The sequence below is a fragment of the Amphiura filiformis genome, chromosome 1, assembly GCF_039555335.1.
Source record: "Amphiura filiformis chromosome 1, Afil_fr2py, whole genome shotgun sequence".
Taxonomy (NCBI): domain Eukaryota; kingdom Metazoa; phylum Echinodermata; class Ophiuroidea; order Amphilepidida; family Amphiuridae; genus Amphiura; species Amphiura filiformis.
The window spans coordinates 66,696,080-66,720,706 of record NC_092628.1 but is presented as its reverse complement, the minus strand read 5'-3'; the positions used below and the strand labels follow the sequence as shown (position 1 = coordinate 66,720,706).

The 24,627-nt window shown below is 36.8% G+C and overlaps 1 protein-coding gene across 3 annotated transcripts in view; it reads right to left on the bottom strand.

The window, feature by feature from the left end:
- Window positions 1-24,573, bottom strand: part of LOC140151424 (uroporphyrinogen-III synthase-like) — a 70,184-nt gene extending 45,611 nt beyond the window's left edge. The window contains exons 1-6 of one of the 3 annotated variants that reach the window (XM_072173773.1): window positions 24,426-24,573; window positions 21,462-21,564; window positions 18,889-19,066; window positions 14,701-14,838; window positions 13,902-13,985; window positions 1,159-1,241 (exon numbers count right to left, since the gene is read on the bottom strand). In XM_072173773.1, coding sequence (XP_072029874.1) covers window positions 1,159-1,241; window positions 13,902-13,985; window positions 14,701-14,838; window positions 18,889-19,066; window positions 21,462-21,524 — 546 coding nt within the window. In that variant the 5' untranslated portion in view covers window positions 21,525-21,564; window positions 24,426-24,573. The remainder of the gene's footprint in view (window positions 1-1,158; window positions 1,242-13,901; window positions 13,986-14,700; window positions 14,839-18,888; window positions 19,067-21,461; window positions 21,565-24,425) is intronic. The other 2 variants (XM_072173781.1, XM_072173764.1) reach the window with 2 other exon arrangements.
- Between the last annotated feature and the right edge of the window lie 54 nt (window positions 24,574-24,627).

Here is a 24,627-nt window from a genome sequence, read left to right as displayed (position 1 = left end):
CACTTTCTTAAGCATGTTAAGGGTCTAGAATAAAGATTTGAATATTTATGTTCACCCAGACATGTTACACACAGCACATTATGGGTTAAAAGTGGGGGCCAGCCCCCCCCCGTCAAAAAAGTGGGGGGGCCATTGGCCCCCCTGGCCCCGGTTCCGCCGCCTATGAACCGAGCTCTTGATTATTTGCTGTACATTTTACTGCAGCCAGTATAATGAGAGTTGAATTGATGTTATCATTGCCAATGTTCAATGGTTTTTCATTTTTTCTTTCTATTGGATGGAAAATAGGTCGGCTTTGGAGCAAAGCTATACTGATCATGAAAGAAATGAGATTTCATCTTCTATTCCAATGGACAAACAAGAAAAAAAGCACTGTATATTTTTGACTTATGAATGTATGAATATCTATAATGTTGCAGCAATTAAGGGATCTAGAATGAGCGTTTATGGCGTTTCGACAGTATTTTTGTGGGACATGAGAGCACCTCAGACGTGTCAATTGCATTCTGAATACTGAAGCATGTCTTTCTGATATCAAATAATTTTCATTTTTGAAATTCACGATATAATACAAATTTTATGACAAATTATTACAATTTGATATTTTTCAAATTTTTTATATATAACAGTCCTCGAAATAAATTTTATAAATCTAATGATATATTCTTAAAGTGTATGTAGCTGGGAGGAAAAGCCGACGATCAATTGAAAATTTTGACCTTTTATATTGAAGATATGGATTTTTTCCCAAAAAGACCTTTTTTATTTTTGTGTTTTGGGAAAAAAAATCCAAATCTTCAATATGAAAGGTCAAAATTTTCAATTGATCGTCGGCTTTTCATCCCACCTACATACACTTTAAGTATAAATCATCAGATTTATAAAGTTTACTTCAAGTACTGTTAAATATCAAAAATATAAATTTTAATGATTTGCCATAAAATGTGTATTACATTGCTAATTTCAAAAATCAAAATTATTTGATATCAGAAGGACATTCTTCGTATTCAGAATGCAATTCGATATGTCTGATGTGTTCTAATGTCCCACAATAAATACTGTCCAAACGCTCATACCCTTCCTTAAGCTAAAGCATAAAAGATGGACCATGGTCATATGAACAACTTTATTGAGGACTTGGAAGGATTTTGTTCTTACCTTTTCAAAGTATTGGTTAATAGATGCTTCAAGATCTGGGTGTGGTATTGTTTCATACACTACATGGGCTTTGAAGTCTACACCTGCACATAAGATACATATAATAAACCAAAAAACTTGCACTGTCATTGAAGCTGTATTAAACATTGCAAAGCAAACACTGTCATTGGTATGAAATGTGTCATTGATCTGTTATTATTATAAATGTCCTTGTCTTCATCATTTATGTATAGAGAACTGCCTACTACTGTCTATGGCTGCAGAGAGCAGATCCCTGCTTGAAATCACAGGATAAAATCTACCTGCAGTTATATTTTGACCCAGTTCATGACCCCCCCATTTACACAGAGCCTGAAGTCGACTTTAGTCAAATTTGAACTCAACTTCATTTGTGTGTAAACAGGGTCACTTCATTTTGGACTCAACTTCAGAAGTCAACTACTAATCCCGGCTTCTAATGATGACCAGGAACAACTTGTTTGAATTCAAACTCAACTTATGCAGTATAAACAAACACCTCATCAACAAATAATGTATGCTATTTTTTTATTTTAGTTGCAATCTGAATTTGATTGCAGGGGGGTCAAAATGTACAAAAAATGTACAATTGGGGTTTTGCATGGGTAATATCTCAGCTAAAATTATTCGAATAGCCTCAATATTGGATAAGAGTAATGTCCTACCAAAGGGCTCTGACTGGCAAAAAGTGGACAATAAAATTATTTTTACTTTTGGAGTTCTGACCCCCCAAAGTTGGTCCTGGATGGACGAAGTTGCATTTTCAGGGCCCTATATCTTTTAAAGTAAAGGAGTTACAAGTTTTCTGATGCCAGATTTGAATTCTACACAAATAAGTACCCCAGGATACATACTTTTCAAAGTTGTAAAGGGTTCCCTTATACATTTATGGACCTCCAACGTCGTCTTTTCGGCTTGCGACACATTTTTATGCTGACCCCCTAAATTTCAAATTGATGCCACGGGAAAACAAAATGGAGTATGAAGCTCAAATTTTCGGGATTGTACTTTCTCATCAATATCTACCACCACACAGAAAAAGAAAAAAAATTGAAGAGGTGCTGCGGTGCACATCCCTGGAGTTGACATGGAATGGGTCAGGGGGTTTTATGCCTTTTTTGGTCAAAAAGGTCCACATTTGGACAAAAAAGATCAATTTGTCAAAATCAGCCCCTCCAAAATAATTGTACTTTGTACTTTGATGTAGCAGGCCTACACCTCAGCATATTGCATGGCTCATACAATGAGGTAGAAACATCTATACTGATAACTCACAATTATCAGCGACTATTGTTTTCCAACAATAAACAAGTTATATTTACATTATTAAACATTATATTAAACTTCATTGCAGGAAGTTGAATGTATTGCATCCCAAAAATTACATGCCTAGTCAATTTAATAACACAACTGAAATGCTCCTTGTATTTTTCATCTTGTATAGAAATGAAGATAATTCAAGATATTTTTGGCCAATATTTAATCAAAATGATTTGAAATGATGAAAGAAACTGATTCATTTACTAATATCTGCAAACAGAAACTCAATTTAATTATCTTATTCAGTCAAAATTTGTGTTCTTTGATGGAAATTACTAATTGCATGGTTTAAAATCCAAGGTGATGAGTCTCCAAGGTGATGAGTATAAAGCATTGAAAATGCAAAACTAAAATACTCACAAAAAGTATTGTTACACTTGAAAATGTCACCATGCTTTAAAAACCATAAGGGTATTGGACCCATTCCATGTCAACTCCAGGGATGTGCACCGCAGCACCTCTTCAATTTTTTTTTGTTTCTGTGTGGTGGTAGATATTGATGAGAAAGTAAAATCCCAAAAATTTGAGCTTCATACTCCATTTCGTTTTCCCGTGGCATCAATTTGAAATTTAGGGGTTTCAGCGTAAAAATGTGTGCATAACCGAAATATGGCGTTTGGAGGTCCATAAATGTATAAAGGAACCCTTTACAACTTTGAAAAGTATGTATCCTGGGGTACTACTGGTGTAGAATTCAAATCTGGTATCAGAAAACTTGTAACTCCTTTACTTTTAAAGATATAGGGCCCTCAAAATGCAACTTCGTCCATCCAGGACCAACTTTGGGGGGTCAGAACTCCAAACATGTCCAAAAGTAAAAATAATTTTATGGTCCATTTTTTTGCCAGTCAGAGCCCTTTGGTAGGACATTACTCTTATCCAATATTGAGCCTATTAGAATACTTATAGCTGAGATATTACCCATGCAAAACCCCAATTGTACATTTTTTGTACATTTTGACCCCCCTGAAAACCAATGTCAGACAATTGAATATATGAATACAAAAGCCACCTAGGTCCATACTTTGGCCAAATTGAGTTAAGCATGGGAAATTGTTGCTATACATAGGCCTGTCATATGCATGAAAGAACAACTCAAATTCATTCTCTGTGTCTATTGGGCATGTGAAAAATAGCATGTATGAAAGAATCACCCAATTCCATGATTTGAGTCTTGTAACACATTGATTGAAATCCAGTATGTATAAAAGTCCACTTGTAACACATTCATTGCTAGAGAATGACTTTTGAACAAAAAATGGGTTTAATAAAGGAAAGTGTGTGGTTTATATTACATGGCAGAATGCTTATCAACATTATACATACCTGTGTGCTTTATTTTGTATTATCTTACTAGTGGTAATCTCATTCTAACATTGTTGTCTTTGTATATGATTCAAAAAACCACCTAAGTCCAAAATTTAAAATGAACCCCACGAAGTCCCTGAAATGCTAATCGTCATACCTAATACAGGTTAATCCACTCATTTGCACGTAAAACTTACCATATTGACCAGGTAAATCTAACTAAAGGAATTAAAATGATACACGGGTTTTTCTCTCAAAATAACTTCGCATGGACTTAGGTGGCTTTTGTATTCATGTATTCAATTTGATCCACCACCAACTTCAGGTATGTTGAAAATATGTCCTTGGACAACATTTCTGAGAGATATTGGCTTGGGGTCTCGATGGCTTCAATACATCAGTTAGGTTTGCATTCTCCATAGAGTTGTACATAAGTCATTATACATGCGAAATCAAAAATGTGTACAACTCTATGGAGTAGGCAAACCTAAGTGATGTGTTGAAGCCATCAAGACCCCAAGCCAATATCTCTCAGAAATGTTGTCCAAGGACATATCTTAAACATACCTGAAGTTGATGGTGGGACAAAATGTCTGACATTGGTTTTCAGGGGGGTCAAAATGTACAAAAAATGTACAATTGGGGTTTTGCATGGGTAATATCTCAGCTAAAAGTATTCTAATAGGCTCAATATTGGATAAGAGTTATGTTCTACCAAAGGGCTCTGACTGGCAAAAATATGGACAATAAAATTATTTTTACTTTTGGAGTTCTGACCCCCAAAGTTGGTCCTGGATGGACGAAGTTGCATTTTGAGGGCCTTATATCTTTTAAAGTAAAGGAGTTACAAGTTTTCTGATGCCAGATTTGAATTCTACACAAATAAGTACCCCAGGATACATACTTTTCAAAGTTGTAAAGGGTTCCTTTATACATTTATGGACCTCCAAACGTCGTCTTTAGTGTTGCGACACATTTTTACGCCGACCCCCTAAATTTCAAATTGATGCCACGGAAAACGAAATGGAGTATGAAGCTCAAATTTTTGGGATTTTACTTTCTCATCAATATCTACCACCACACAGAAACAGAAAAAAATTGAAGAGGTGCTGCGGTGCACATCCCTGGAGTTGACATGGAATGGGTCATTGAGCAAATTAATAAACTCGCTGGATGCACCATTTTAGACTGCACATTTTTACACCTCATTTGTTGACATCTGAATGGTAAAATAAATAAAAACAATACTTTTTGTGAGTCTTTTAATGTGCTGAGGCTTGTGGATCAACGTCTAGGCGTTGTGCCTGTGCGTATCGCACTATAAATCACTGTGCTTTTCTTTTTTTTTTTTTTAAGAGTTGGATTTTAAAAGTTGCAGTAGCCCCTATACAAAGGATCCTGCATCCTGCATGGTAGGCCTACTTGTTTTATAGTTTATTATGTCCCTTTTCCATTCCAATTATGTTTGCCTCATGTCTGGTTAATCCATGAAAAGCTATGGCAACAACAGAAAATGTGATTGATCTAAATGGGGCACAAGAGTCACTCTGGATTTGCATCAAGCACAACAGAATTCATCTGAGAGAAACGTGGACATTGAAGCACCCTGTCTGGCAGACGTAACCCTTGGAGGGCCACTTCCAGGACAGTCATCAACATACATGTCTCCCCATCTCTTTACAGTTGGTTGAATCCCAACCCAGGGTCACAACTCGACAGACTGTCCCTCTGACCGTAACACCAGCTTATAAAAAGCCAATGATTCGTTCTCTTTGATGTTTGCTATTGGGCTATTCCAAAAATAAATACACACCCCTATAGCGGAGTAACTTTTCAATAAAAGAAATGTCTGGATTTCCAAGTTCGCTTTCCGAAAACAACTGGAATTCCAGTTGCCAATGTTACTTGTTACCGAACTCCTCTATAGGGGGTGTGCACTTATTTTCTGGAATAGCCCATTCCACCAACTAAACGTGAGAATCACTGCTTCATGAGTGTCCATGTGTCTCTCTGCATGTGATGGCTTCTGTAGTGCTGGATGTGAATCCAGATTGATTCTTGATCTCCATTGACATTGGTCACATTTTTTACTGTCATTTCTTTTCTTTGATTAATTAAACATGCGGGGGCAATCATAATAATTTTGATTTGAATGAAAAAGGTGTGTGCAGTAAAGCAAGTAACGCATTGGGTACTCATCCAGAAACTTATATAGCAGGATCCTTTTTAAGGAGCGAGTGCAACTTTTGAAATTCAGATTGGTGTAACTTTTTTTCACAAGATTGCAGAGCAACAATACCCTTTTGTTTTTTTAAATATGGCGACATTTTCAACAGTGGCGTAGCTAGGGGTTGTGGCACCCAGGGTAAGGATGCATAATGGTGCCCCCTCCCTGCCCCAACCTTGAAACAATTGTACATGGAGTGTGAGAATTTTTGCACAAACACCACTTAATTTTGGTTATAATGAAATTGAATTTCGGTCTTAAATTGATCTTTCAAAATGACTATTTGTGCTGAAATGTGTGCAAAGCGTGCAAAAATTTTGACTTTTACCTCTTGGAAGGGGCGCAGAATCAATTTTTTCTTTATCCACCATCATTTTGGTGCCCCCAAATGTGGCACCCAGGGCACGTGCCCCCCTCGCTACGCCACTGATTTTCAAGTGTAACAATACTTTTTACGAGCAGTTTACACAGGCAAAAATGATTTGCATTCAATCATATCTACTGTGTTCTTCATGCTCAAATTACACCCAAATACGACAATAAAAAAAAAAAATCAAAGCATTTGCATTTAACAGAAATTTCATGGAAGGGGAGAAAAAAACGTTTTAATCATTGAAAAACATGTCACATTACCAAAATATAAACATGTCTTGACAATAAGGGTATGGAAAATATATACCCCTACACTTGCAATAACACTTCTGTGGTCTGAGTCAGCAAAAATGAAACTTATAGAAAGAGCTCTATAATTTTTATAGCGATTAAAGTACATGTATCATAACTGGAACTATCATTTATCACATAAATTTTTTATGTTACTATTGCCATCATGGATCACTGCATCTATGACAGGAATATTGTTACACATGTTTTCAAAGTAATCTGACCCATTTATGAACGCATGCACGCTATCTTAAACATACACACGCAATTGACTGCTCGCTCTTAGTGTACGTTTAATAGTGAGAAGTTCCTTCATGCATCAGATAGCTGGCAGTGTCACTGAGTGTGAGAAACGATTTACAAAGCTGTCAGCTATACAGAAATAGTATCAGTATGATACCATTTCAAATCAATGGAAATGATATCAATATGATACCATTTCAGGAGAGATTTGGTTCAAACTATAAATCATATCAGTCTTTTTATAGAATGTTTCAACTGTAAAAATTTGCAATTTATACCAGAGTGTTATTACTTACCATATTGCTTTACTTTTTTTTACAAATATTATAAAGATAGTCAATATGATGCATACCTACATACATACCTCCCTGCATACACAGTACACACCCAAATATATACCCCATAACTGTGATCCCTGCCAAATGTGCACCATGCATGTACAGAATTATGTAAATGTGGACATACATCATGTATACCATTTCCAACTATCTAACTGTGGAAAGTTTGTATATCAATCATGGATGTTGTATATAAATATGCCATTTAACCTAACAACTGTGGACTGATATGTTACCATCTGAGAATGCCGGATACTTTTTAAACATGTTTTTAAGTGCATATTGATACATGTACTACAATTTGCAATCATTTGCAAGTAGCAAATTTGTGTAGCAGATTGTCCAAAATGGGCAGTGGCGTAACCAGTGGGGTGGCCGGGGGCAAGCTGCCCCCAGACACAAAAAACTGGGAAGAAGAGCAAAAATTGGGAAGGAGAAAAGGGGGAAGGAGAGAAAGAGGGAAGAAAAAGGGGAAGGAGAAGAAAAAAGGGGAAAAAGAGGAAGAAGAGAAAGGGAAGAAGAAAAGAAAAAGAAAGAAAAAGGGAAGGAGAAGAAAAAAGGAAGGAGAAGAGAAAAGGGAAAGAAAGAGGGAATTTGAAATTTGTACTCTTAAACACTGATTTTTTAGCTTCTAATATGCCAAAAACCAGGAGCTTCAGGGGGCTCCGCCCCCTTGACCCCCACCGGGGCTTTGCCCCTGGACCCCACCAGGGCCCCTAAAAGTAATACCAGAGATCTATACAATGAGATGATCAGACACTCCGTATACATGGCTTATGCCGATGTTGAGGACATCAACACAGTGTCAAAAATGTGACAATATATAAATAAATTAATAATTAATAAATTATCCATGGATGTGTTGAACCAATCACAGAAGAGAGTTTTGCCTAGTCTCGGGCCAGACTGTATATCAGGACCGGCACAAACTGGTTGTGTAAGAGATTAGCAGGGGTTGCAAGATTGCAATTTATTAATTTATGAAGAATCACATAGGCCCTATTGTACTATCCTCAAACTAGCTCCGGAGTGTCTCGGACTTGATAATACATACATGTAGACAGGATACAGACAAATGACACAAGTATATAGCTTACATATAGCGTGTTTCTATTGGGACCGTTTACAGGTAAAAAGACGGTAAAGGGATTAATTCTGCTCAATAGAAACTGACCTTCCCCGCTATTTACCGGAAAACAGGGGCAAGTTTTTACCGGTAACGTTTTCCTTCTTGAGGAAGGAAAATAGCGGGGACGCTTACCGGCAAACGCCAATAGAAACTCACTCCGTTCGATTGAATGTGCATACAGGGAAGAAAACGGAAGTTGAGTCGCGAAATTGAACTCTGTCTGTATCATCAATGAGCTAGCGTTTTTATAGTACCATTCCGTTCACAAAAATTCATAGGCCTAATCATACAATATTTGACTCACTTGCTAATAAAGAAAATGGCAATATTCATAATGCATTATACATAATTGATGGTAAATATTTAACATGAGTTATGATTTATGACCCTAGTAAAAGCCATACAATAAACCCGGAAATAAAACAACAACAACAGCGGATGAATCCAGCTGTGCATGCGAAATAAATAGAAATCAACTCGGATCCGGGGCGGTGTGCTTCAGAAGATTAGAAAAATTTCATGATTTTAATATTATGTTGTAAATGTTAAATTACTATTCATTAAAAAGAATATTATCTGAAATTAAAATGTGAAAGATTAAATTCTAAGACCTATTTTTTTTGCGCGCAACAATACTGAATACTCACGGTCGATATCAAAGAACCGAGGGGGGATTCCCCAATTCCAGGCGTACGAGAACGAATGACAACGCTAATAAAAAAAACATATTCTTCAGTCTTCTTTTCTCGAGTTTGGTACCTCATTTTTAGCCAAACAATTAAGAAAATACTACAATACTAAAATCCACAATGCTTGGCGATTGACCCTGGAATTGACCCCAGTGCATGACCTTTCGCCGGCAAACTTTCGAGGCGTGTCAATCGATGCTGTTCGTCAAGTGTTTACCGGTAAACAACGTGCAATGGAAACTGACCGTTATCCATCTTTCGCCGCTATTTGACGGCGAACAGTTTTACCGGTAAAATACAGGGGACTCAATAGAAACACGCTATTTGAAAGGAGAGAAGAAATGACATACATTCATCCATCATAATTTGAAATATTACATAGTACACTCTTCCTCACACACACTTTTCTATCTTGCCCTGAAGGCAATGTAAATATATTTATTTTCGGTGATATTTTTACCACTAATAAAATGTAATATTTACTATTATATACTGCCTGTGATCCCTACGCTTAATGCTTCAATCATTCACTTCATTACATGGTATTAACATCTACTTACTTATTTTATTCACAATCAACAAAACAACAACTATCTATCATATTGACACATTGCCCCAAGCAATATACATAAACATACATAAATACACAAAACGTGCTAAAGAATCATGCAGAAAGTTTAAGAATCAAGACTGATTTGTGCTAATTAATAAACATGGAGTTATGGTTATCAATCAATCATATTTGGTTGGTCTGTGTGCATAGATAAGATTAAGTCCAACAATTATGTATTTTCACCTTTATTGCTCAAGGTTTGCAATGCAACAACACCAGTCAAACAATGGCTGCGTCACACTCAAATTGTCACTATTTATTCCCTCAAACTTATTACTATCAATTTGTACTTGGTGAGCCTACACTTTAATCTCACAAATCTCAACTAATTCTATTTTATACTTTCTTTAAGTAGGGTAATAATTCATACAAATATTTAGCAAGATACAAATACTACCTTCATCAGTCACAAATTCATTTTGTTGAATTTGATGATTTCGAATTTAGTCTAATTTTAGTCTAGTTCATTTCTGTTTTTTCAACACCCCATTTTTTCAGTTTTGTAACTTTCTGGAGCTATAATCATCTGCATTTGATAGGCAAACTTAATATATGTATGTATTAGATTCAGTTAGAATTTGAATTGCTTGATTGAAAGAAAAATGTGAGAGAGAAATGATTTAGCATCTTAAGACCTCTATAACATGTTGTTTTAACTTTCCACGACAGTAAATGCCATAATATTTGAGCATGGCAAACTATGGAATATGGGTTTAGCCTACCTGTATCTACAAACATGTAAATTAGTATAAAATTTATGCTGGATTATATAGGATATATTGATAAATCCACAATTCCTTTGCTAGAATTCTTTGCTAGATTATCTATCTAGAAACTTTATTCCTTTTGATGCATTAAACTACCATTTTATGTCTTTAAATAAAATTATAAATAAACCTGAACCACACACACACCACATAAATTTTCACCACACATACACAAACTGCAGAAACCAATACATCACTTGAGTCAACTATGGACACGCACACACACAATTGAGTTTTGGTCTTAAACTGTGGAATTTGCTAGTTTTTCCGCAAAGTACACATGCTGACTGACCCTACAACATCCATTGTAGAGGTTGGTCATAAATGTATCATTATGCTAATTGTGATCTACCATATAAGATGCATGTAGATATTTTTGCAATTTCCGAAACAAAGGACTTTTGTGCGTGATGATATTTTCGCGAAAAATGCCTTATTACCAAAGTTATCATATATGACAAAATTTCATATTCGCAAAAATAAAACCCTTGCAAAAATGACCTACAGTACCAACCAGGAAGCGCATGCAGAGAGTAGTCTCTGGTACCCTTGTGTCCACTGTTATGCAGCTACATCTTGTTGGGTGGGGTGTGTGTGTGTGTCCTCCGTTGATGATGCTTACAAAAGCACTCCCTCACATAAATACACACATATCTTTATCTTTTATCATGTTTAAATTCTCCATATTAACAGTCTCTTGCTCTTGAATAGAACCCCCCCACACACACACAGAACAGAGTTCGTTTTTATAAGAGTCCCCTAGGTCCTTGCTTATACCAAGGAAAATCTGGAGTGTTGTTATTTGGAAACAAACACCAAATCACTCTCAGTCACACACCCACCCATCTCCCCCCACACACACAAACAAATAGCCCCTCCCCGCACCCACACATAGAGACAAAATATGCCTTTTTTATGCTAGTGACAGTGAAACAAACAAACAAGAGATTCAAACTGTTATTTTTGTCTACTCTTGTAGGTGTCCAATTATTTTGCTAATATCAACGGTCAAACTGTATTCAGTTGCAAACTTAATGGTCATTCTGTTTTCACATTGGCAAAGAATTATATCACAAACTCTCCATATCAAGAAAAAGGTTGATGGTCCTGGTCGAAGTAAACTGATCAAATTCACAGGCAATTTTTGCCGGCAAGAAATAAAACGTATCTATCACCTTTATAGATCAAGGTCGTGTCCTGAATTGTTTACCCATCAATGACAACTTTTGTGGCCTTGACATTTACAGCAAAAGCTGTCACCAAATTGAATTTGATTGACTAAATTTGGAGATTGATGGTAATTTGTGGCATAAACTTGTTGAATGGTGTGAAATGTAATTAAAATTTAATTAGTGGTTTGAGCGTGACCCTAATGAAAGGTGAAAACACTATAGAGTAACAGATAAATGTCATCCTATATGGTATAGAATAAAACTTTGACGTTTTGGGAATCCTTGAGAAACTGACCCATAGGTGCAAATTAACAATTATCCAGCAGTTTGTTACAGAAGTGATGTATCTTTAAAGGTCGGGTAAAATCGAATACTGGCAATAATCTTCCATTACATGATTTGCAGAATTGCAACCACAATTTTTGACATCACATGCACCAAGTTCATGCTCAACTTGTTTTTATCACTTGTTCCTTTGGCCCTAATTGGGCCAATTTAGTTTACAATATACCAATATTTCAACTAGCCAAGATTTCTATAATATTCTTTCATAAGTACATAATCATATTTTCAAACCTAACAAATATCAAAAAACCTCAATACACAAAGCAACTGCTGGAGCAAGTATCCTATATGATCGAACACACACATGGCCATGAAAAGCTTGGCTAGCCAAGCTACACCTCATGGAATGCAATCCCTGGTCATGATTCTAGCACCCGAGGTTCAAAACCGCACCCAAGAAAATATCTTTTATCTTCATCTCCTTTTTCTCTTCCTACCTTCTTTGCTCTCCGTTCACTATAAACACCTGGGACATTAGGTTTAAAGAGCGATTTCAGGCAAGAATTTACACACAGAGCACAAAATTTTCATTTCCACACCAAGACACATATCAGGGATGTGAGAGGCCTCAAACAAACAAAATAGGATAATTATTAAAAACGCTGAAAAACAGCGTAAAATAAGGGTAAAAACGCCACATATGGGCTGTAAAAAAAGTTGAAATCAGTTTAAAAGCTAAGCTCTCACACCCCTGATATATAAAGAGCTGTGATACAACTTTTCAGATGTGTTTAAACTCTTATTTGCAAACAGGAAAGTGTCTCTGTTTTACAACTTATTTGCTCATCTGCATATTTTTGTTTCCAAAAACAGTAAGTCTCAAGGCAAATTGCAGCTATATTATTAAACCTATTACATTATTGAAATTCTACTGTTACTTTCTTCTCTAACTCTTTCACATTGGCTCATCAGCAACTTTTCTTATTTTTTTGTCATGGAAGCATTGAGAACATCTACAAGTACTATTGTTAGAAAAAGAAAAAAAATTGCCATTTTTCACACCAGTAATTTTGTATCTTTTATTGCTGTTGTTATTGTCATTGCTTAGTTGTGGTTCTTATTTCAGTGCAGAGAGCAAGAGATTTACTAAGGCATACAACATTTCATGAGAAATGATCCCACGCATTGCAGGAGATGCCCATATATAGAATGTGGTCTAACCAAAAATCAGTTGGTATAACATTAAACAGTTATAAACAATCCAAAAAGGACCAAAAGGACACTAAGCTCACACAACATCTCTACTTGAGAGAAGATCGGGTCCATTGAAGTCTGTATAAATCATTTAGGACAGACAATTTCTCACAGGTTGTATTACTTACCAGGGTTCAGTCAACTGTATACAACTTGTAAATAAGATTTTTTTAGCAAATGAAATAAATAGCTCCCTCTTCAGTGTTACAACCAAACATTACAATTGAGGGGGTTATCATTGTTATGTACAGTGCTCAAAATCAACAAGACATCTTTCTTTTCATTTTACAGGTTTTTTTGTTAGCAGTTAATGACTAGCCCCAGCAGGTCCCTGTCCAATCACATACCAAATCCCAAGTAATTTTCAGACCCTTCTACAGAGGCTGTAGTTCTGTGCATGACAAGCTGTAATCATGTGCATATAATACATATGAGTCGACATCGGCAAAATAGACAATCACACTTTTGAGGCTTGCAGACACACATATTCAAGTTTTAAGCATTACTTTTTACGGTACATGTAGAGTGCAAACTCATCCTACACCTCCAGTAGTTACTATGGATATTATTCCTGATGCAATTTAATGCTATTTTCAATCTAGTAAAATTGTCCAGAAACCTTGACCACCTTTGCATCTACTGTTCATGTGTATGTCATCAATTGCTGGTATTTATAACATACAAAACATTAATTAACAGTATACATAATTCACTGACCTGCTTTTTGTAGAGAATCTGGAATAGTTTCTCTTCTTAAAGTACCACATGGGAATAGAAGTGGTTTACTGCCAGCTTTTGTCCCTATAAAAATAAAAAGAGAATAGTATCACCACCCAGCATTTAATTTAATGCACATTAATTATAGCTCTATACACTGAAAAAGTTAAAAGGTATACTAGTAGTACATGTAAAAAATTAATGTAATTCACAGCACAGCACTTCTAATATGTGAAGCTAATGCTTCCCCTTTCTGTGTATGATAATTCAAAGTTAATGGGGACTGGATGGCCAATCTAAACGGGGCACGTACCTGCTTCAGTCAATATTGAACAGAAGCAAAGTGACAATAAAAACACAGTATAATAAAGTTACCTACATGTAATTAGTCACCCTAGGTACATAGCACTCATAAGAAGTGCCCCTTGAAGTGGACTTTCCTAACTTGCTGTTTTCAGCATCTCTTTGCAATATAATAAGAATGCAATGTAGAATTGAATCATACCAAATATCTGAACAAAAAAAAGCAAAATGGTCTACATGTAGATATTGAGTGGCATTGTTTGTGACATTCATAATACAGTTCCTGTTTTTATATCCTGAATTGCATTGTTGACTTGCACAGAAAATATCCCATTTGACATTCAAAACAAAATGCACTTACTTGGGTTCCCAGGATGCTTACTGTTTATTATGTCAAATATACAAAAATGTATTATTGTATTTATATGCATAAGTTTTATGAATATGATATAATTGAATGCACGATAGAGAAAAATCAAACAGATCTTCTCTATACCTTCTAAGATAATTTTTGCAAGGTTTTGTGCATTTCCAGACTGTTCTCCTACTGGATTTAAACCCAGATCATCTCGTACTGAATTAGCTGTAGCTTGACCTACACAGTAAGCAGTCAATGGTTTCCAACCAGGTAAACCTGTGTATGAGAGAAAAAAGAGTTAGTTACAAGTTGAGTTGCAGGTGGGGTAAAGTTACAGGTAGTGTGAATCAGGGCTGTACAATACCACCTGACTGTGTGATAGGGGAAAACACACCTCAAAAGTACCCATGTGTCCAAAGGGTACCAATTTTAGATTTTATATCATTGGTCAGTGTAAGTTTAGTCCAAATGTTAGTCCACTGATTTTTTACTGGCCCAACTCGCTAGTGCTCAAATGTTATGGTGCAGTCCTAGAAGACAAGTATGGCCAAATCACTCATGTATGTATTTATCTACATGGAATCAATGTTCTTACATTAATATAAATGCTGCTGTCTTAATGATCCAATAAGGAGGGGAGGGACACTACAAAGTGACACATCTGGCAAACGGCAGTGTAGTATTCAGCCCTTAACGTTCATTGTATCTCAAGAGTTACATCCAATATAGTCCAAATTAGTATGCACATGTTTCATAGAAATTTAACACACAAATTTGAATATGTAGCAATATACCTTACCTCACCTCACCTCACCTCACCTAGGCTGTTTCATCCTCTGTAGTATGAAGCCCTCTTCAAGAATCTTCCATTTCTGTCTGTCTTATGCATCCCTTGCCCATGTGGTGCCTCTATATGCTGTTAAATCGTCTCGCCATCTTCGTCTTTGCCTTCCTCTTCTCGCTTTCCTGTTCTTGGTTGCCACTCGGTGACTCTTTTTGTCCATCTGTTGTCGCTTTTTTCTTGCCACATGTCCTGCCCATCTCCATTTTGCTTCACCGATCCTTTCCATGATGTCTTTGACTCCAGTTTTATTTCTTATGTCACTGTTTCTGATTTTGTCGCGTATAGTTATGTTCAGCATACGTCTTTCCATGGCTCGTTGTGTCGTGGTGAGTTTATGTTCCAGATCTTTAGTTGTCGACCAGGTTTCAGCGCCGTGGGTCATGGTGGGTAACACACATTGATCGTACATGCGCCTCCTCAATGTCATTGGTAGCTTTTTATCACAAAGGATGTCTTTGTACCTGCCAAAACAACACCAGCCAGCCTTGATTCTTAGTAAGACTTCCTCTCTTGTGTTGTCCTCCATTTTGACTGTCTTGCCCAGATACTTGTAGCTATCTACTTTCTCAATCGGTTCATTGTCAATTTCAATGGACTCTGTAGTGTCAAAGTTGGTCATGTATTTCGTTTTCCCTTTGTGTATTTTTAATCCAATTTTCCTGCTCTCAGTGTTCAAACTATTTAGCTGAACTTCCAAGTCTTTGACTGATGGTGATGTAAGGGCTACATCATCTGCAAACCTCAGGTCAGTTAACCATTCTCCATCGATGTTGATACCTCTTTCGTCTAAATCTAGTTGTTTGAAAATTTGTTCCATGGCAGCTGTGAATATTTTTGGAGAGATTGTGTCCCCTTGCCGTACTCCCCTCTTTATGTGGATAGGCTTGGAGACATCCTTATCTATGTGGATTGTAGCTGTGGCGTTTGTGTAAATGTCCTCCAGAATCTTAACATACCCTTCGTTGACTCCAATCCTTCTTAAGGCTGCAAATAAGTCACTGTGTTCCACCGAATCAAAAGCTTTCTCGTAATCTATATAGCCAATACAAAGCTTCAGCTGATACTCATTTGCTTTCTCAATCAGTTGGTTCAAAGCATGTAGATGATCAGTTGTTGAAAAGCCCTCTCTGAAGCCTGCCTGCTCTCTAGGTTGATTTTCATCCAAGATTCTCTTGATTCTATTCTGAATGATTCGTGTGAAAATTTTATATGCATGTGATAGCAGACTAATTGGTCGGTAGTCTTTGATATCCTCTTTATCTCCTTTCTTATGTAGAAGAATAATCTTAGCTTCCTTCCAGGCTGCTGGTATCTTCTTTTCTGTCAATATTTGGTTGTATAGTCTTGTTAATTGAGTGATGATTTCCGCACCTCCTATCTTATACACGTCACTGGATATGTCATCAGTGCCAGGTGCTTTGTTGTCTTTCATTTGTTTTACTGCTGTCTCTACTTCTTTAACATTTACATTTGGTATGTCTGTTTGATCTGGAGACAAGAAGTTTGGTTTACTTTGGTTAGAATGAGAGCTATATAGGTCTTGGTAAAACTCTGCACAGATGTTGAGTATTTCTTCTCTACTAGATGTAGGAATACCATTTTTGTCTTTCATCTGGCTGATTCTAGTTTTCTTACTGTTCATTTTGGAGATCTGTTTTGGTCCTTTACCACTTTCTAGGATGGACTCAATTTGTTCTCTTCGTTTTCTTCTACTTCTCTGACGCCTCTTCTTTCTAACTTCCTTCACAGTTTCCTTGTACTCTACTTTCTGAGTAGTAGTTTTGTCTATGATTTCTCTGAGTATCTTTCTTTTAATATCTAGCTCCTCAATCTCAATATCTTCTTTGGTTTTTGGTTTCTTTGTTCTTTCTTGTGGTGCTATCTCTTCAGCAGCCTCTGTCACTGTGCTGGATATAAGTGTAGATCTTGCGTCTATATCCATATCATCCATATCCAGTGCTGTGAATCGATTCTTGAGTGCAAGTTGAAATTCTTCCCTCCTTTCTTTCAGCCGCATTATATTAAGTTTGCTCTTTTTAGCATTCTTGATGAATTTGAGTCTTGCCAGTTTCTTGTTCAATAGTATCTTAGCTCTAATCATCCTGTGATCGCTGCCAATGTCCACATTCGTGATCACTTCACAATTCTGTAGTATGCCTCTCTGGCTACTTAGTACAAAATCAATCTGATTCCTGATCTTTCCTCCTGGGCTTTCCCATGTCCAATATCTGTTTTCTTTCTTTTTGAAGAAAGTGTTGGCAATAACCAGGTTTTGTTGTGTAGCATATTCAAGTAGCATCTCTCCTCTTCTGTTTCTTTCGCCAATTCCATACCTTCCCATGATTGATTCCTCTCCGGATTGACGTCTACCTATCTTGGCGTTGAAATCTCCCATTACTATGGTGTAGGTCGCTCTACTTTCTTCCATCGCCTTACTCACATCCTCATATATTTCTTCTACTGCTTCATCCTCATATTCGCTAGTAGGTGCATACACTTGCACTACACATAGGTGATTGTTTGCTGTCAGTTGTACATTAAGTGAAACAACTCTATTTGAGTAGTATTTTATTTCTCTGATATAGTCTTTGAATTTTGGATGTATCATGAATCCAATTCCTTTACGCATTCCTGTTGTCCTCAGTTTTTCCATGATTATAAAGCCATGCTCCTCCTTTTAATTCTTCAATGCCCTCTCCAGCACGCTTTGTCTCTGACAGTCCTATAATGTCCCACTTGAGATCTCTTAGTTCATCTATAAGTGATTCCAGAGATTCTTCAGTCCTTAAAGTTCTGGTATTATATGTACATATATTAATACTTCTTTGTCCACTCATATGGCTCTCATCAATCTTGCAGCGTCCTTTCGGCTTTGGCTGCAAAACGTCATCTGAAGTGTTGGCTTCGAGTCATGACTGGGCAATCTGCAACCATCTTTTCTCTGGTGGTTATGCGCCCGTTTCAGCCTTGGGCATTACGGCCTCTTTTACTTTCACTTCCATATCGATTCTTAAAGGGTTTTAGCCATATACTGACGCGCTGGCTGGGCGAGTTGTCAGTAGAGGTTGAAGTCCGGGTTACCTCACCCTTAGTCTCACGATGGATGCAGACAAAGCAGTGTGCTGCAGTCCTCTAGGCTACCCAATAACCTAGCCGGCTACAGTCCACTACCCCCAGAGCCCGTCTGTTAACTCAGAAAAAGTTCTGAGCAGTAACAGGTGATACTGCGATTGACATGCAATCTTCGAGAACGTGGGGTTGGGTAACTACAGAGAGGCGATTAGGGACAGGTGGGCTGATGGTAATGCCACCTGTACCTACAACCTTTATCCTATAGTAAGAAATAGCAAAGCAAGCAAAGAGGGAAGGAAGCATGCAGAAGAAGGTTAAGAGCGTGCAGTAGGAAAAAGGGAGAAAGAATAGGAGCAAAGCAGGAGGTTGAAGTTGCGCATCATATAGTCTATTCTACCACTATACCTTACCATCTTGGCCTAAATCTGGCAGACACTTCTCTACAGCCTGTACTGTTCTTGGGCTTGAGAAGATGATCCCCGAGAATTTAGATGGCTGCTGTAGACTTGCTGTCAGTTGCTGTAGATTGGTAAACTTGAAACTGATTGGTGAACACAGTGATACTTCATAATTCTCCTTCGCCAAAGCCTGTAAATTGCAATGTTACAATGAAAGTAAACAAGTTTACAGCAGGATATTAACCCTAACACCAGGAAATACCACAAAACACCACAAGGATAACCACTGCTCACGCATGAATCCAGCGTGATGCAATGATGCAATCACCCTACATGCTATATGCTCAGGTAATCATTAGCCGGGTCAGCAAAAGCCCTGTGGCTACCTGTCAGTGATCATGTGCTTGGCACGCAAGGGGTCTAAGGTTCGAATCCCTGGAGTACCAAGTGGCTTCTTTGTTCATATTCACTCCTTTTTCCAAACACAAAAAGCAGTGTTCAATATTAGGGTTAATGAGCAAAATAATAAACTCAGACAAAGATTGTACACTCCCAGAGGCTCTTTAGTTACAGTGCATGATTAAAAGTAATAATAAAGTTCTAATGGCATACTAAAGGGTTATACCACTCATTCTACAAAATCCGGTGCCATCCACTATAAAAATTGAAAAAATAAAAGTTGTTTTTAAAGAGTAAATAATGTATCACTACTTTCAGATGTAAAAAATTGCCAACACCACTTGCATATTTTTCTTTCAGGAGGCCTTGATGTTTTTTAACACTAAAACTCAATGTAATGTGAGCTACGTTACCGACTACAAAATGGGCTGGTTTTACTCAATCCAAGGTCATAAGAAGCAAACTAAAGATCACTTGAGTGAAATGTAAAACAGATTTCACCATTTCATAGAAGTTTTGAAGATGCGTAAATGAGTGTGTAACGTAGCTCACAGTAACGTAGTTCACTGGTTTTTAATGTGATTTGCGAACGTTAGAACGTTATGTCGGTTAATTCTAATATAAATGGGGTTCGACCACTGGTAGCTTTCACATATTATTAGGAAGTACATGTAATACAAGTGCATATTATAGAATCCTGGTAACGTAGCTCACCAATCTTAACATGGTTGGTTGAAATTTCAATGTTTACAACATTTCTATGCCAAAATGCTACAGAATCACGATTTGTACTGTGATTTTTAAAAACCTATGAGTGTTTCCTTTCAAAAAACGCAAATTACATTGATACCTCTGTTTTACTTCTTTCCAATAACGTGTGTTAAAAAGGGTAACGTAGCTCACAGCGTTTTGGTGGAAAGTGCAATTTATTTTAGAATTACACAAAGACGTTTTAATCACTAAAAAATAATGTTGATAAACAATATGATGGTGCGTTATCTAACTAAAAAACAACAAATATGTAAATAAATCGCATTTATTCAAAGAAAATATTCAGGGTTAGATGTGACACTTGAGCAGTGGAAACGCATTTTTAGCGATTTTTGAGCCTTTGCAAGGGTTAATCAGGCTGAAGAAAGCATTTAAAATATGGAAAACTATATATGTCCGTGTAGATCTCGTTGGGTTCTACCAGAAAAACAACATATTTGATGCCCTAAATGCTCGATAAAGTGTTTGTGGACCAAAGAATGGGAAAAAGGCTATTGGCACCGGATTTTGTAGAATGAGTGATACACTACTAATCTCAGTACTAACCCAGAAGATGGCATACACATGCATACATATATATGCAAATTATGCATGTATCTACATTTTCATTTGGAGGTATTTCCAAGTTAAGTATGGTATTTATAACAAATCACTTTCCACAAATTTTCAGTACGGTACATATTACATTGCCTACCAATGCCAACACCTGTGAATGACAATATTCTATCCAAGAAACACCTGCCTTAATACTTAATATACAATTGTAATGCATGCATGGTGTCCAAATTGTGGACACAGCATGCATGGGAGGAATCTTTGAATCTTCTTTCATAGGCATTTAAAGCAATAATGTGTGATTTACATAAATAATAGAATATAATTTTCACTGATAGCTACAATACTGATCACATTGTCCTCTTTTAATTCCAAGCCAAGCAAATGAGTTACGTACATGTAAAACGAGCTGACATAGTTTTACACAGTTAGACGAACAAACAAGACATAAGATGAATAGCGATATGCACACAGTTTATCGTCAATCTAAGCCTATCGTATTATTATCATGATTATTGGCAGAACTACAGGCAACTGATGGGATGTACAAACAAGACGTAAGATGAATAGCGATATACCTACTATTTATACGGTACGTCACTAATTTAATGATACACACGCACGCGATGTGTTTATCCAGCACTCGATCAGTGAGCTCAGAATAAAACCAACGATCTCCGGTTTTATTATATATGTTAAATTAAAGCATTTCAGGCTTAGACTTTCACAGGGCATTTATGTACACCAATGGCCATTACAATGGTGCAAAAAGTAGAAATTCAAAAATAATTGAGAACATTGCTGTGGAGCAAATCACACATTGTGGCTTTAAGTTTAACCAAGCAATAGGCCTAATTTACCTGTACATACAAATCGCCTTCCTCTCCTGGTTTTACTGCTTTCAATAATAATACTTTCTTCATGGTATTTGTGTCTACTACATTTAAACTCTGATCAGTCCATCTATGAAAAAAGAACAGAAAGAAGGTGCAAAACATATTAACATTTATCTATATAATAATATGGAACGTCTGTGTGTCTGTCTGTCCACATATTTTCTCGGAGACTAGATCCACATCAATTTATTCATTGTCATCTCTTAACACTTCTGATCATGATTATTAAAATGTACATCAAGCACAAGAACTGCTTCGTAGAGTGGAGACTTCAGCTGCTAAAGTGGGCCTGAAGATGAATGGAAGTAAAACAAAGTATATGTCCTACAATAACAGGAGAGAAAGCATCACAACAAATGAGGGTGTAGAACTAGAGGAGGTAGATGACTTCAAATACCTAGGCGCTTGGATGAAAAGCACAGAAAGGGATGTCAAGTTACGTAAAGCAGCAGCATGGAGGGCGTGCAGTAAACTAAAGAAAATCTGGAGGTCAACTCTTACCAAGAGTTTCAAACTTCGTATTTTTGCTGCAACAGTGGAGTCGGTGCTGCTTTATGGATCACTAAGCATGGACCATCACCCCTAAACTTGCAAAGGGTTTGGATGGCTGCTACACCCGTATGCTAAGAACTGTACTGAATGTGCATTGGAAAGAACATAGGTCAAACGCAGATCTATATGGAGATCTTCCCAAATTAAGCCACAAGATCAGGGAAAGAAGAACCCGGTTTGCTGGCCACTGTTCTAGAAGTGATGAGCCTGCATCAAAAATGGTTCATTGGACACCCAAGCATGGGAGGCGGAAACCTGGAAGACCTGCTCTGACCTACATTGACATTCTGAAAAATGACACTGGACTGGAGGCAGCAGACTTCAAGACAGCAATGGAGGACAGGAAGTTGTGGAAAGCCATCACAGTTCGAGGACACCACTCGAATTAAGCAAGTAAGCAAAATGTACATTTTCTTTTAATTACAAAATTACAATATTTGTAAGAGTATGTCCAGTTCGCCTCCTTTATGTTTACGTCTAGTTCTTCCGTAAGTTTATGTCTAGTTCACCTTGATTTGTTCATTTCATCATATCCATCACATAATATTCGTCACAATTTGGATGGGTTATTAGTGTGATGGAGATGATTCTCTGTACAAATTTTATGTAGAGAATCATTTCCGTCACACCTGCATTATGTCCATCACAAAACCATCTTTGTCACTAACAGATAATGACCATCTTTAACAAAACTGATACTCCTTATTTCTTTTCTAGGTAAAAAAACAAATATTCAATGTCTGACACATTTTAGCTAAAGTAACTTTGATGCAACAAAAACAAAGAAATTGTGACAGATTAACTGAGATGTATTTTTCCAGATTAGAGCCTATGTTAACCCTAACACCCAAAAATCTTACAAAATCTTACGATGAAAAATTCTGCGCATGCATGAATCCCAGGGTCTCGCGATGGCGCAATCACCCTAAGTGTTATATGCGACGGAATTGCTGGCGGGCAGCAATAACCCGATGTAGCTACGGTCCGTCATCGTGTGGTTGGCATGCGAGGGTCAAAGGTTCAATCCCGGGGTGCCAAGTCAAAATCCTTCTTCTCCTTGACTTTTTCGGATCTTCTTTGACTTCCGATCCCAAAAAGCAGGGTCCAGTGTTAGGGTTAACAAATACAATACATGCAGTCATATACTTATTGATAGGAGACAGAGATCCTGAAAAATAGCTTAATTTGGTAGAGAGCATACATGTAGCTACTAATGATTGCCAATTGGTGACTATTCCTGAAAGTTCAACAAGCAACAAAATTGATGTAAAGACAGGTTCTAAAAGTGCTATAAATTGTCTAAAAACTTGTGCTTCAGCCTATAAAAAAGCACAGACAATGAATGAAGTGTTTTTAAATGATTATAATTTTTTTTGAGTTGTCATGGTCATCACTCGTCAGTTGTGCGTACAATAATAATGTCCTGGCAACTGCACATGTAAAATATATTGTGAACAAAAAATAAACTTAACTTCAAGCAAATTTGATAGTCATCACCAATAGTTGCAGTCGCGACTATTTGGGTGGCGATTTAGTCGACTACTAAAAAAGCCTACATGTATGTCGTGCATCCGTAAGCATAGCCTATAATTACATCACACAAACTTTGTGCCAGTTTATTGTCAAAGCTAGTTTAATAAAGTTGTACGCAGTAAGGGCTGTGTGGTGAGACCCAACACATGTGATGCGATCAGTCAGAACTCAGAAATATTAAATTTTCAGTTTCTTATAGGAGAGTAAAAAGCAATTTACAAAGCTGCATTTTGCAGACAACCCAATTGAAATTGAACAACCAGTTCCAAAGATATGAGCAATAAAAGAGTTTCCAAAACAAGAGGAAACAAAAGGAAATATTTTCTTTGTTTAGTTATATCTCAAAATCAATATTTCCGAGTTCTGACTGACGTAATGTTCATAACGCAGTATGTTAATGGTGTGCAGGATGGTATCGACATTAAAGGACGATACCATATCCCACAGCCGACAGATTACTCGTGAAGTCTAGCCACGAATTTGCTCACCAGACACCAATAGCTTCACATTTGAGGCTAGAGACCTTTGCATGGAGTTCTAGGCTAGCGACCTTTACATGGAGTTCTATGGGTAGTCTTGATTCGAAGCTGTATTCGCCCTGGACCATATACTGTATGTTAGGCCAAAAAAAAGGTTTGTCTCAAAGCTCACAAGTGGTTTGAAAACAAAATGCGAAATGCAATTTTTTTTATTCCTGACTTGGTATTTTGAAGACAAAATCTGATTTTCGCTGAATTTTTCAGAAAAAAATTTAAATTTTTTTTTTTTTTAAAAAAAAAAAAAAAAATTGCATAATTTCAGGTTTGAAACAAATTTATCATTGAGTTATAAATATCAACATACCTGTAACATAGATGAAGACTATGTACTTGACTTGAGTATATTGTGACTGTCAGAGTGAAAATGTAGTTTTGTGGCAATTATTGATACTCATGATGATCTCATCCACTGATCTCATCAGCTGAGCCGTGTTTACAAATGTAATGTGACCTTTGACCGATATTTTCAGCATTGGATTTTGACATTGAAAATAAGTGAAACTAAA